Source organism: Vitis vinifera, chromosome 18 (genome assembly GCF_030704535.1).
Source record: "Vitis vinifera cultivar Pinot Noir 40024 chromosome 18, ASM3070453v1".
NCBI classification, from domain to species: domain Eukaryota; kingdom Viridiplantae; phylum Streptophyta; class Magnoliopsida; order Vitales; family Vitaceae; genus Vitis; species Vitis vinifera.
Window position 1 is genome coordinate 12,698,492 of NC_081822.1, and position 13,359 is coordinate 12,711,850.

Consider the following 13,359-nt stretch of genomic DNA (forward strand, 5'->3'; position numbering starts at 1 on the left):
GTACAAAGGGGGATGAACTTAAATGGATGATTATAGCCATCAGATCTATAATAAATAGTGGGTGGTCAACCAAAGGGAGGGACAGAAAAATCTTTGTTTATTAGGAAGATGAAAGCATGTTTTGCACTGCAGCAGCCCACCCTGTGAAATGTGATAAGGTTGAATTAAAAAATAATTGGAAGTCAATGGCTTCGTTCTAAAGATGGCTTCCTTTCATTTTCCCTTCTGTCCTAAGAATGTAATTTTTACATTGGGTCATACTAGGTGGACTTGACTATGTTAGGCCGCGACCCAAGATGTCGAGTTGTGTTAACAAATCAGTCAAAATTAGGTAAATCCGTGCACCATCATCCTTCATTTTTTTTAATCTTGTATTCTCTTCAACACTTTTGAGCTTGGCGTTGTGTGTTTTTTCCTTATAAAATAATCATTAAGGGAAAGAATTTTCTTGGGATTTGTTCAAATTTCGATGATGTCTTGTAATTTGAAACTTCAAATGGGCATATAAAGAATATTATTGGTGTGATGGCTTGTGTGGAAAGATGGTATATAGACATGTCACCAGAAAAGAGCCGTGGGAGTTCTACACATACAAGGGGCAGAGGTTAGAAGATTTCTCATTTCTGTACCTAATTCATAGAGAAAATGTCTATCATTAACAAGGGAAATGCAGAGAAGAGAAAAGAGAAGAAGAGGCAAGTGCTTTATAGGATAGCCATGAAGAACCCTTATGCAGAAATGCTCAGTTGTGATTTCATTGAAGTTGCCAAGCTGAAACACGGCCTAGTTGCAATCCAAGTTTGCCCAGATTCTGGTATTTGTTTCAGTTTTCTGATTTTCTCTGCAAGTTGTCTGTTTTTCGGGAGAGTTGGGCTGAGTTTTGTTAATTTCTCTGCTTTTCAATTAATCCATCCTTCCAGATCCTGTTTGGAAAGAGATGCCTTCAAATTGTAGAGACGTGTGTAAATCAGAGCAGGTATGTTTCTCCAACTTCGACCATTATACCTCTGTTGCTAACTTGTCCTTCTAATTCGAGTTATCATACTTGTAATTCAGGTAAATTTTTTAAGTCCAATATGTGAAGCAAATTCAGGAGGAAAGGCTTTGAAGCGGGTGTCAAAGCATTCTTCCAAACGAGTTCCTGGGACTACTGCTGTTTTATCCATAGCCCGGAAGAAGATTACCTCCAGAAGACGTTTACGCTGTCATTCGGCAGGTTTGATTTGTATTGTCATAGTGAATCCCTTTAAATTGTTGAAGCGGATTGCTGAGTTCTGTCAATTATGCAGGTCCTGAATTAGAGTTGAAGTCAATTCTCTATCCTAAAGAAAATAAAACTGGATTCAGAGATGTTGAAAGAACTAGTAATTCTGAAAGTGCATCGGTTGGTGGTGGGGGTGGAGCCTTGGAAGATGGCTTTGTCAGCCTTGTCCATGAACACGGGGAAGCTCCTTTGAGCACATCATCTCTTTGCTTAAAAGAGCTGCAAGAATCTACTCCTGGTTGGCCCCTCCTCCGAACAGCTGTTCCGGTGAGTGAGGAAGCTTTGAGTAAATCAGAAGCAAGAGAATTGTCTGTGGTCCAGTGGGTGATGAGTCTGCCTAACCGGTCATGCCCTGTAATTATGCGAACTCAGAATGAAGAAAATGATAATTCTATAGTTCATGATGAATGGGAGATCGAAACAACAAGTGTCCAAGTTGTTCAAACCTCTGAAGGCAAATCATTATATGGCAATCAGAAAGATGAGAATCTTAGCCTTCAAGCTATTCAAGCTTCTGAAGACAAATCAATGGATGGCAGTGAGAACACAGAAAATGAGGATTTTGGCCACGCTAGTGAATACAAGGGGCAAGTTTGCCTGCAACAATCAATGCTAGGTTGGCCTCTTCTCCAGAAAACAGCTTCTGCAACTCCAGAAGCCTTCAGAGAATCCAAATTAGCTAATAAATTGAGTGTGGTTCAATGGGCAATGAAACTGCCAGATCGAAACCAAATTGGCTTGGGTTCAAACACAATAGAAAGTACTCCTCTTGAAAGAGAAACCAATGATTCTGAAGTTAATGAAAACAACATTAATTCTCCGGCAGTATCAGCAAAGCTACCCAAGGAGTTGGATCTTCACAAAACAAACTCATCTGGTTGCAGATGGTTCAGCTATGAGGAGCTAAAGAGGGCAACTTCTCAATTCTCCTCAGGTCCAATAATCATTTATCAATTTCTGAGGCACAAGCCTTCTCTAGTTGCCATATAAGTCTTTTTCTTATTCAAGGCATTTGACATAGTCCCATTTCTAAATTATGGTTTTTTTCAACAGAAAACCTCATAGGAGAGGGAGGTTGCAGCAGTGTATACAAGGGGCATCTTCCCTGCGGCCAGCCAGTGGCAGTAAAGATTTCAAAATCATACAAGGAAGCATGGAACAATTTTTCCCAGGAAATCAACATCACCACTTCGTTAAATCACAAGTACATCGCACCCCTCATTGGCATATGTGTTGAAGACAGCCATCTTATATCGGTCTATGACTTTGTACCCAAAGGAAGTTTAGAGGAAAACCTACATGGTATCTCCCGTCACATAAAAGAGTTTACAACTACTTAAAAACTTTTGGGCTGAAGTTATATTTACATGAGTTTTTTCTGCAAGACAGGTGATCGGGTATTGCCATGGGAAGTGAGGTTCAAAGTGGCTGTTGTGGTTGCTGAAGCCCTGAATTATCTGCATGATGAATGTTCTCCGCCTGTGATTCACAGAGACATAAAATCATCAAACATTCTTCTCTCAGATGACTTTCAACCACAGGTACTAACTTTCACATATTTTTGTGTTCAGCAGCAACACTGGGGATATGCACCTTGAAGTTCAAAGTTAAGCGGATTTACAGCTCTTCTGTTTATATTGCAGCTATCTGATTTTGGGCTAGCCATAATGGGACCTACAGATTCAACTGAAATATTAGACAGTGATGTAGTAGGGACATTTGGGTATATTTCTCCGGAGTATTTCATGCATGGAAGGGTCAGTGATAAAATTGATATATATTCTTTTGGGGTGGTTCTTCTTGAGCTGTTATCTGGAAGAAGGCCAATTAATTCCAAGACCCTCACAGAAGAAGCAAGTTTGGTCAAGTGGGTAAGAGAACTTACTTTGCATACATGCTTTCTTAATGTCTAATAGAAAAAATGTTCATTTTTAAAGACTCGATACATGGAAGCATAACCAAGGTATGTCTATTTATTTAATCCAGGCAAAACCGATACTGGAGAGCGGGGACCTAGAGGCCTTGGTGGATCCAAATTTGGATGGGAAATTTGACAGTGTTCAAATGCATAGAGTAGTTCTAGCAGCAACCTCCTGTATCAATGAGTCAGCTGAACTCCGTCCTAAAGGCAGCCAGGTACTAATAATCTGATCCTCATTCCTACAGTCCTACTTACCGTAATTGAGAACTTGGCAGGATATGGGAAAGTTTTGGAGGCTTTTGAAAGCTCAGAAGCATCCCCAATGTCAAAACTTTTTTAAATTTCTCTATGAATTTGCCCTCTAATCGAACCGAACCAGTGGCATGATGCTATTTATTCAATTGTATTGTCCCTGATTCAGATACTCAAGCTATTACGAGGGGAGAAGGACGGGGAAGAATGGTTCAAGATGCATGTTAAAGAATTGAAGGAGCGAGGGAAGAGGGAGGATGATGAATTTGATCTGCAACTTATTTCCAAGCCATTGCTTGATGTGGAGGATTATATTACATCACATAATTGTGCAGCAGAACAAAGGAAACATTTTACATTGGAAGAATACTTGAAAGGATGACATGGGAATGACTGCCATCACCGATCTCGTCTCATTCTTTTTAGCCTGGAATGACGTGACCCTGGATGGAGGCAATTTTAGCCAACAAACTGGGGAAGCGTAAAAGTGTCTGTTGAGTTGTACTAGTACAGTATTACTGAGGGGATTGATAAATATAAGTGCCCATTGGCAAATAATGATCTTCTGTTTTTCTTTCTTTCTTTTTTTTTTTCTTTTTTTTTCTTTGGATAAGTTGCCCAATCAACCAAAAGGGCATTTGATTTCTTTCCTATCCTTCTTCTCACCATATTCGTGGGAATTGGGGCTCAACAGACCCCTTGATAACAAAACCAATTGAACGTAAGTCAGGTGAAACCACCAAAATAATAGTATTTCTTTTGAAGCCGCGTGGTCAAATGCCTGATTTTTTTTTCTTTTTAAGCTCATGCTCATTAGAATATAACAATAGTGTTTCTATTTTTTACTTTTAAAAGTAAAAATAGTAATGAGAAATTTTTAGAAATTTACTTTGAAATATTGTATGATTTTTTATATAAAAAAAATAAAAAAATAAAAAAAGCTAATATTTTTAAAGATAAAAAATAAAAAATATATCACTTCTCAAATTGTGAATAAAAAATTTGGAAATAAATGAGAAAATGCCCCGTTAAACGCTCTAATGTCAACTTAGATGTTGCATTGATCACACTGCAAGTAATCTGGCATAAAACCATAAAGAGGGGTGTACCATGATTCTTTATAAAATCGTCTGCACCGCTGACAAATTTGGAGTCAATGTTATGATTCTTTATATACAAGATTTATAAGGTCCGCCAAAATTTAAAAAGGGACAGTATAAGGCAATGCATATACATCAGCCTCCGGAAGATACTGTGCGCGAGGCCAGCTTCCATAACTCAGGTCATAGTTGATAGTTTCATGCCGCTTACTCTCGTGCCTGTCTCCATGTTTTTGAAATAGCCATTCTTGATCATCCAAATCAGTCTGCTCAGCCTGCAACAGCGGAGGGACCCAGTCCTCTACTAGAGCTTTATACCGAGATTCTGCTCTCTGCTTCTTACTTTTGCTTGACCTTGATCCTTTGCTGGCATTGGCATCATTTTGTACAACAATTTCAGGCACCTTGGAGGTTGAACAAAGCAATTGCTGGTCAGGGTTGAGTTTCTGGTCAACAGTACTGGTTCTCATAGAAAAGATTGGTGGCGCTTCAATAGATTGACCAGATATTTCATACTTTTGTTGGGCAGGTAAATCCACCCTTCCAGAGGTACTGCAGCTCTCCGCTCTCAGTGATGCCTCAGGCTCTCTCAGATTTGTAAGTGGCATCCATACTGAGCGGTTCTGTTCTTTTCTGAGTAATGTTTCAGGTTCTTTGTGCTTTGATATAGAGCAGCTCTTCTCTTTGTTGAGTGATGCCTCAGGTTCTTTGTGCTTTAGAAGTGGCAGCTGCATAGAACTGCTCTGTTCCTTGCTGACTGATGCCTCAGGTTCTTTGCGCTTTAGGAGTGGCAGCCGCATGGAACTGCTGTGTTCCTTGCTGACTGATGCCTCAGGTTCCTTGTGCTTTAGGAGTGGCAGTCGCATGGAACTGCTCTGTTCCTTGCCGAGTGATGCCTCAGGTCCATAGTCCTTTGGAAGTGGCAGCCGTTCTGAGCAGTTCTGCTCTTTGGTGAGTGATGCCTCCGGTTCTTTGGGCTTTGGAAGTGGCAGACGTAACCGAATAATGTTCCCTGCTTGATGTTCATAATGATTTAAAAATTATTAAGTGCCCGCTGAGGGTTTAAACTAACAGACACAGACAAAGAGAGGGGGAGCCAGAGGAGAAGCAAACAACATACACCTCTAACAAGTGGAAAATCACATACTCACCATGATTACTGCTGCCACTTGAGAGTGAGGTATCCCTTTTCCTCTTGCGGCTGTTCTGGGTGCTGTCAGATGAATGGCAGGAGTTCTGTGAATAGATAGGCTGTCCATATTCTTCAGTGAGATCACTCTTCTCCAACTGCTCAGCTTCATCTTTTCTAATCCTTTGAGACTGCCCCTTCTTGTCATTGAGGTTACCATCACCGATGTCACTGGCTATATCCTTGCCCTTCTCTTTCTCTTTTTTCTCCCTCTTCTTCTCCTTCTTCTCTTTCTTCTCTCTCTTTCTCTCTTTCCTGTCCTTCTGATGTCTGTCTTCCTTGGCCTTCTTTTCTCTCTGGAGCTTTAAAGCACCAGAAAGACATTTTAGAATATAGGGCTAGTGTAGACCAAAGAGTGAAGCATGACCAACCTAATGACATGGATAATCTGTGCTTGTGATAAATATAATCCCAAAAAGGAAGATAGACTCACATAACACGTCCTAATACAAAGTATCAACTATTCCAAGGTTTTCATATGATTACTAAAGCATTCTTGAAAATCAAAAGGATGCCAACCAATAGCTTTTTTGATTTGAAAGGATGAATACACTACCATCACACTTTACTACTCAGCCTAACAAGAGTTTACCAAATGCCATTTGACAAGAAAATGCCAACTGAAAAATGATTGATTTAATTAGTCTTGAATTTCTAAAACCCCGCATCAATTTTCTTTGGTAACAAGCAGGATACAGGCATTTCTATCTTAATTCAACAGCTTTCAAGTCATTCCAGAATATTGCTGGATGGGATACGGATGAAAGATAAAATTAAGCTGCATATCCTCTACCTAATATCAAGTAAACTCTACAACCCTGTTTGGAAAGTGCAATGCTGTGATGAATGAATAACTGTGACAACAAAATCCTACAACATAATAAGAGTGGATAATAAGAGCATAATTGTCTTAACAATCAACAAAATCAAAGATTGTTGCGCACCCACTATGATACAAGAAAGGGCGTCATAATTAAAACCCTAAATACACTTTGAAATGCAATATCCCTTTCTCTCCATCCCATGGCTTAGGGGGTTTCGGCAATAACGGCCCATCTAGCCTCGATAAGAGCAAGCTTAGCCAGGGATCCATCTCTCCTTATACCCATCTTGCTCAACACTCAGCTAATAACAGTGCCATGTCCCATTAGCTTAAAATTTAGCCACAACGAATCGCTCGACCTAAATTTTCAATTTGTAACGATTAATCAATTGGAAAATAATTGTTTGTTAAGCCTTTGGCAATTAGAATTGGTACATCCATTTGTAAAGCATAAAAATTTTCACAGTTCTAGTTTTCTTTGGAATAAAGATTTAGATAACTCAAAAAAAATGGGATTTTATAATTTGTAAATAAGGTGACTCAAATCTACACCCAACCTATACCATTCTTCCATCGCCAATCAATTTTAAGCCCCTTGGCAGTCAAAAATAGTACAAGATCTCCATAACCTCGCATATCCTCGAATCCAGTTAACCCAATATACACATCCAAGAAACGAAGGACCAAATCCAAGTTTTTTCTCTCAGTAAATTTCAGATCGTATCCCGTTTACGCAACAACCTCTCATCGAAATCAGAACCACCCACAAAAGAACCGACGATTCTCCTATACCCGTAGAACCAATAAACCCTAACAAAACGTTTCTTCTCGTAATTTCATATATACATAAATACGATTGCTTACAATCAGATCAGCATACAAAGTCGAGCATAAACCGAAAAACCAAGCGCTCAACCAACCTTAGTCGACTCGATCAAGGCCTCATCGACTGTCCTCCTTGGAAAATACCCTGGAGGCGGGTAAGGAAAGCATCGAGACATCCTCCTTCCTACTCAAATGACCAAAAAATGTATGGAAAAAATCCGGATCCTAACAGAACAAAGGTGAGAATTCAACAATCTGATGTTCGATTGAGGAAAAAAAATCGAAAATCGAAGATCGCAGATCAAAGAAAGCTAAGTTCGGAAACCCTAGGTTTTGGGTCGAGGCGGCTACAGAAAGAAGACTCAAACCGCGTCTATGTTCTCCAATCGCTGGGCGGACAGGGTTATTTATAGGATGAGATCCACCGTCCTTTGCTTGTTCGCTTTTTCTTTTTACCTATCATGCCCTTGAACTTTATTTCTATTTCCTTCAAACTCTCGATGGGCTTTCCACGTGTTTTCCTTACCACCGCCTCCTTCTCAGAATCTCAGGCGAAATTTTTTTGGATTGTTTTTATTTCACTTTTATCTTGTAATAAATTTTAAAAATATTTTGATTAATTAGATTTAGTGTAGGATTCTAATTAAATCTCTTTTATATAGAGAGCGTTTCTATTTTGGATACACTTTTTATTTTATATTTTTTAAATTAAAAAATAGTAACAAAATTAAAATAACAATAACTCTTATATAAAAATATATATTAATTTAGATTATCACCCTAAAGTTTGTTTTTAAAAAATTTAAAATTAAGAGAATAATTTTTTTTAAATCATGATATTTTTAAAATAATTTTTGAAAAGCACTATTATGGACTCCGCATTTTGGCTCACACTCTTCTACTCGAAGGCGAGTTCGATTTTATTTTAAAATGATTTTATTTATTTTTGGAAAAGGTAGCCTGTGAAAAACCTGATCGGGTTCGGGGGTCAGGTTACTTATCGGGAAGATATGGTAAAGATCGTAGCACTTCTCTAAGTCCCTAAAATCGGGTCTCTACTAATAAAATGAAGCCGACGTTGCAATCAATGAGAAAATCAATGGATACTCAAATCAATCATGTACATATGGAAATCAAAACATGCATAGAGAATGACTAAAATGAGAGTGGATGCGTACCTAGGCAACAAACCACAATGCGCTATCAATAAATGGGGTTAGTGCATAATTGATGAATACAAAATATAGCTCGCATGTCACTAAACATGATACAAAATCATCAATGGCACACATGGCACTTCACTCAAGTTCATTTTTATTTTAAATAAGATTTCTTTGATGTTGGGCCCCACCAAAGGCCATTTTTATTTTTGAATGAATCAATTTCGTAAATTCTATCACTAGGAATTACGAAATTAAATTCACACTTATTTTAAAACATTTTTAAAAAACATGGAAAATGTGAAAATGGTTTGCTAAAGAGAAAATGGCAATCGATTTTATTGAAAGAGATGGATTTTTGGGATTTAAAAATTCTAAAGATGAAAAATGTGGAGATTCGAAATTATTTGAAAACCAGAATTTGGAAAATCATTTACAAAATGGGGTTGAGAAAATTATTTTCAAAAATGAGAGGATGAGAAAGTGGAGGATGACACATGACCCAAAGGTGGCCATGTAAACCATGCGGACTGGAAGCATGCAGGAGAAATGTGTACATGATGCCCAACTGATCACTGATTTGGTCACCTCTAGGACAAGCGAATCAAATGCACCAAGGCCAGTGATTCTCTTCCCCATATTGTGAGTGCCCGACATCCAGTATCAAGATATCTCTCCATCTTTATTGGAGTCTCCATTGTCAAAGTGAAGAGTGATGGGAATACCAGTTTCTATTACCACCTGCGCCTATTGGGTGATGATGAGATCAAATCGTAGGACCCTATTCCTTGATCCTAGACGTGCTCCATTGACAATCTCTGAGTATGAGTGCATTTTCTTCCTCAAAAACTCAATTTGTGCCATCATTAAAGCCACATACACACCAATAGTGAAGGGGCATAACGGACCCAAATCACCAGCTGGTTGTGTTGAGCATACTCTCTTACTAAGTTTCCACATTCTTGTATGACCAATCTTACCCATAGAGAAGACTGATAAACCATTATTTTTATAAAAACGACTCCCAGCCAACACAACACTACAGGTTTCACTTCCACTGGCTTTATCTTCCAAGCATTCACACAAAATGTCCATACAGGGATAGTATGTGGCATTGTACGCAACCTCAAATCCCTTTTTCCGTCTTCTGACAAGGCACTTGCACACAACCAACATACCCCGAGTTGAAACGGTCTTCGACATAATTCTAGTAATGCACTCAAGAGTGTTTTCGTAAGTCGGATCCCCACTCGTTCCATGCTCGGTGTATCTTCTAAACAAAGACTCCACAGTTCCATGGTGAAAAGTCGTAGTTGACACGTTTACATGGACGTCAAGTGGGAGCTATACACAATCAAAATACCTATTCAACGCAACCATATGAAGAGTTATGATTCCCCCACTAGCTGCCTTGTTTTTAGACTTGGCCAAAGCACTCTGATCATATGCATTCTTTTAATTGAAACCAATACCTCCATTACCATTATTTTAAACATTTGTAGCTTTATGAGAAACACTCGGAACAAGGTTAGTCACCACAAGTCTCATGCATCTTACGTGCCAATTTACCACTGTAAAATGTAGATATGTTCTTCTACTCAAGTAATCTGCCCTTGTGACGTTGCATCTGAAGAGTAGTAGAAACTGAACAACTTCTCAATACCCATATCTACAAGCTTGCATCAATGTCGTATGGCCATTGTAACTTCTGGGATTCACATCAGCTTCATTCTTTAGCAGCAAAGCAACAATCTCATTGCGGCCTTCCGCGGTCGTGAAATGGAAAGGCGAGTTGAGCCCGTTGAAGGTGGAATACATGGCTAAACGTGGATTACAGTCAAGAAACATCTTGGCTTCCATCGAACCTCTATCTCTAGACACCGAGACGATCCATTCGTTGAAGACCAAACACCCAAATGGGTTCTCCATTTCTCTCTCAAATCACCACTTCCTCTCCTTAAGTCTTCCCCTCTCTCCTTAGTGTTCCTTCATAGAATTAGATCATCATAAAAAAAAAAAAAAACCCGGTGTTTGTTGAATGGAGATGTGTTTATGTTGATGAGGCTGAGTGAAGGCATCGGTGATTAGGATGACGGCTGATCAACACTGGCCAGTGTTCTAGAACCTTGGATTTTGGCGACAACCATGGCATCTGATTTGCTTCAAAACCCAACTCAAGCTTATCTTTACAAACCGGGAGGTGTGAGTTAGAGCAAGATGCCTCTGCGTGACTTTAATAGTGGGAATAACATTAATGGAAGAACGAGTTGCTGGGGAGGACTCCTCTTATCATTCATGGTAAGCTGTTCAACTAGATTTTCCAGTCTATGACCCAAAAAATAGGTCACCAACATTACTTCTCCTGCAACATCTACATGAGCTCCTTGCTTATAGCCTCTGCATGAACCTTTCACAGTGGATTTCACGGCATGTATAAGACTTGCAATCATAGAACTCCTTCTTGTAGCCACAATGACGAGACCCCAATGCATGAGGACTGATAGGTATGAAAGGTGTGGACATCATTAGCAAAATGGATGATGTGAGGAGTGGATTATGGGTATTGGAAGATAATGGTGAGATGGGTATTGGAAATGTGGTATGAAAATGGGTTTATTGGGGCATGGTGCGAGGAGATGGGCATGTGGGGGTGTGAAGATGTAGAGAGAAAGTGGTGATGAGTACGTGGTGTTAAATAATAGGGATATACACGAAGCATGAAGGATAGGTATGGAGATTAATATGGCTATGCATGGCCATGCAAATGTGATGCAGAATGGGTTTGATGGGTTTCAAAGAAAAAATGGGTACGTGGTGTGGTGTAGAAAGAGAAAGCATGGGGGCATGGAGGGTATGATGATGGGCTCTGTTGAATGTATATTGCGGATTAGGAATATAAGTGACAGAAGAAGTGGCAGAGCTTGTTACTCTTCATGCTTTAGTTGTATTGCAGCTCCCATACACAGTCTTTGTCTGGTTGTTTCGTCCTGCATGCTGCTGCTGCTATTCACAAGGCTACTCTTGACCCAAGCAATGTTGTTCAACTCTACAGCTATGGATGCTAATTAATGACTAGAGAATGATGGGTTCACTGTAAACACCTTCAAGGAAATTACAGACTTCCAAGTGTGGTTTAGAGGTTTGGACCAAAGGCTCCTTCATTAGGGCCGCCCATTTGTTTTCACACTAATAGGGTCCACTATCTATCAACTTCGCTTTTCTTCCTTCTGGGGGTTTTCCATGAGTCAATATCGCCATCATTGAACTGCCATCCTAGAGATTGACTGAACCCAAAATGCCTGCTGAAAATTCTCACACAGCTCCCAGAACCCGATCCGAATTTCCTTGTTCACATGCCCAACAAATACATGCATGCATAATGTCACCCAACCATGTCAAGCGTGTTGCGGCTCTTCATACCCATAGTCTGAGAACATGTTTCTTACAGTGTCTTACCTCTTCAGGTGGAAATGAGGAAACAGATGCATGCCATGGAGGGGTACCAGGAATAAGGGAAGATAGCCAAAACTGAGCACAAATGGTAGAAACAAAAAAATAAAATGAAAATCATACATGCCATGTTTCATATTGTTATCAACGTGCCTTGATGATGGTGTGTGAAGTCAAACGAATATTAAATGAGAACAGGGACATGATTGTAGATATCTCATGAGGAAAATGAACAAAGCTAAATCAAAATAGAACTCAAGATCCAACGGAGAAAAAAAAAGAAAAAGAAAGAGAAAAGAAGCATATCAGTTGAAGCACATATGAAATCCATAATAATTATACCTGAAAATGCTCCTCGCCTGCAAAGTGGGATGTATTTCTAACTGCCCTTACTCCAAAAATTCTCCAACTGATCTCTTTCTCAAGCCGCCTGCAACTCTTTATGTCTCAGGTTCTTCTTCCTTCTCTGTTTCTCCCAAGATCTCTAAAAAAACCAGCAACAAAAGCCTCATCTTCCTCTGGCAGTTGGCTACCCTCCTAGAAAATCAGTCTGCTACCTTGCTTGCCCCTCAAGCCAACTAATCCTTCCTAAATATCTCCCCAAAACCAGCAACAAAAGCACCACCACCTCTTGCCAAAATACTCTCCTAGCTAACCTCTAGCTTGCCCTCCAAGTTAACCTCTCTCCCAAATATCTCCCCCCAAAAACCAGCAACAAAAACACCACCCCCTCTCTGGCAGCTGGCTACTCTCCATAACAAAATATGCTCCCTTTTGAACGCTCCTTTCTAGGCGTCAACCTTTCATTGGCTCATTTAAACCACTACTTGATTCCATAAGGATCAATGAGGAATCGACATGTGGCCCTCCAGGATTGCTCCACCTGGCAAAACAAATGAGCTGCAGAAAAGCCTCCCAAAATGGGGGTCTACAACTATTATTTTAGAGTAAGTTATAAAAATTTGTTTTATTTTATATAATAAATAAATTTACTCTTTATCAACAATACATTGAATAGAAAGAGACCGATAGGAAGAAGGAAGATAGTCACCTACTTCCCCCATCCTAGGCCATCCCAAAATGGATTACTAGACAAATAAAAAGACCGAAAAAAATTACTTACATTTGTCAAAAACCAAAAGCTTCTAATCCTTTACAAAACGTAAACTATATTGTTTTTGTAAACATATACATTCATTTTTTAAGTTTCTTGGAGATTACCCGGGGTGCCATAGGAAAAACATATTAGGCAAACCCGTAACAAACAAATAAATCTACATTTTAACAAATTTATGAGAATTATGTTCTATCCCTTTTTGATCTTTTTTTTTATATATATATAAAGCTGTGTTTTTATTTATAAAAATAAAAGACA

The 13,359-nt window shown here is 39.2% G+C and overlaps 2 protein-coding genes across 3 annotated transcripts; one reads left to right on the forward strand and one right to left on the reverse strand.

Moving 5' to 3' along the window:
- The first annotated feature begins 269 nt into the window (after nucleotides 1-269).
- Nucleotides 270-3,992, forward strand: LOC100264402 (protein kinase STUNTED). Its single transcript, XM_002279418.5, has 9 exons — nucleotides 270-814; nucleotides 921-976; nucleotides 1,057-1,216; nucleotides 1,290-2,198; nucleotides 2,318-2,566; nucleotides 2,654-2,805; nucleotides 2,908-3,135; nucleotides 3,251-3,400; nucleotides 3,607-3,992. The coding sequence occupies exons 1-9, from the start codon at nucleotides 646-648 to the stop codon at nucleotides 3,817-3,819; spliced, it is 2,286 nt and encodes a 761-aa protein (XP_002279454.1). The 5' UTR covers nucleotides 270-645; the 3' UTR covers nucleotides 3,820-3,992.
- A 526-nt stretch (nucleotides 3,993-4,518) lies between these two features.
- On the reverse strand, nucleotides 4,519-7,774 carry LOC100242117 (uncharacterized). 2 transcript variants are annotated; one of them, XM_010666546.3, is made up of 3 exons: nucleotides 7,470-7,774; nucleotides 5,689-6,028; nucleotides 4,519-5,549 (listed from the first exon to the last, which is right to left on the reverse strand). In XM_010666546.3, exons 1-3 carry the CDS (start codon nucleotides 7,548-7,550, stop codon nucleotides 4,639-4,641), a joined length of 1,332 nt encoding a protein of 443 aa, XP_010664848.1. In that variant the 5' UTR covers nucleotides 7,551-7,774; the 3' UTR covers nucleotides 4,519-4,638. The 2 variants fall into 2 exon arrangements, with proteins under 2 accessions (XP_010664848.1, XP_010664847.1); XM_010666545.3 differs by having other exon boundaries at nucleotides 4,519-5,552; nucleotides 7,470-7,769.
- Between the last annotated feature and the right edge of the window lie 5,585 nt (nucleotides 7,775-13,359).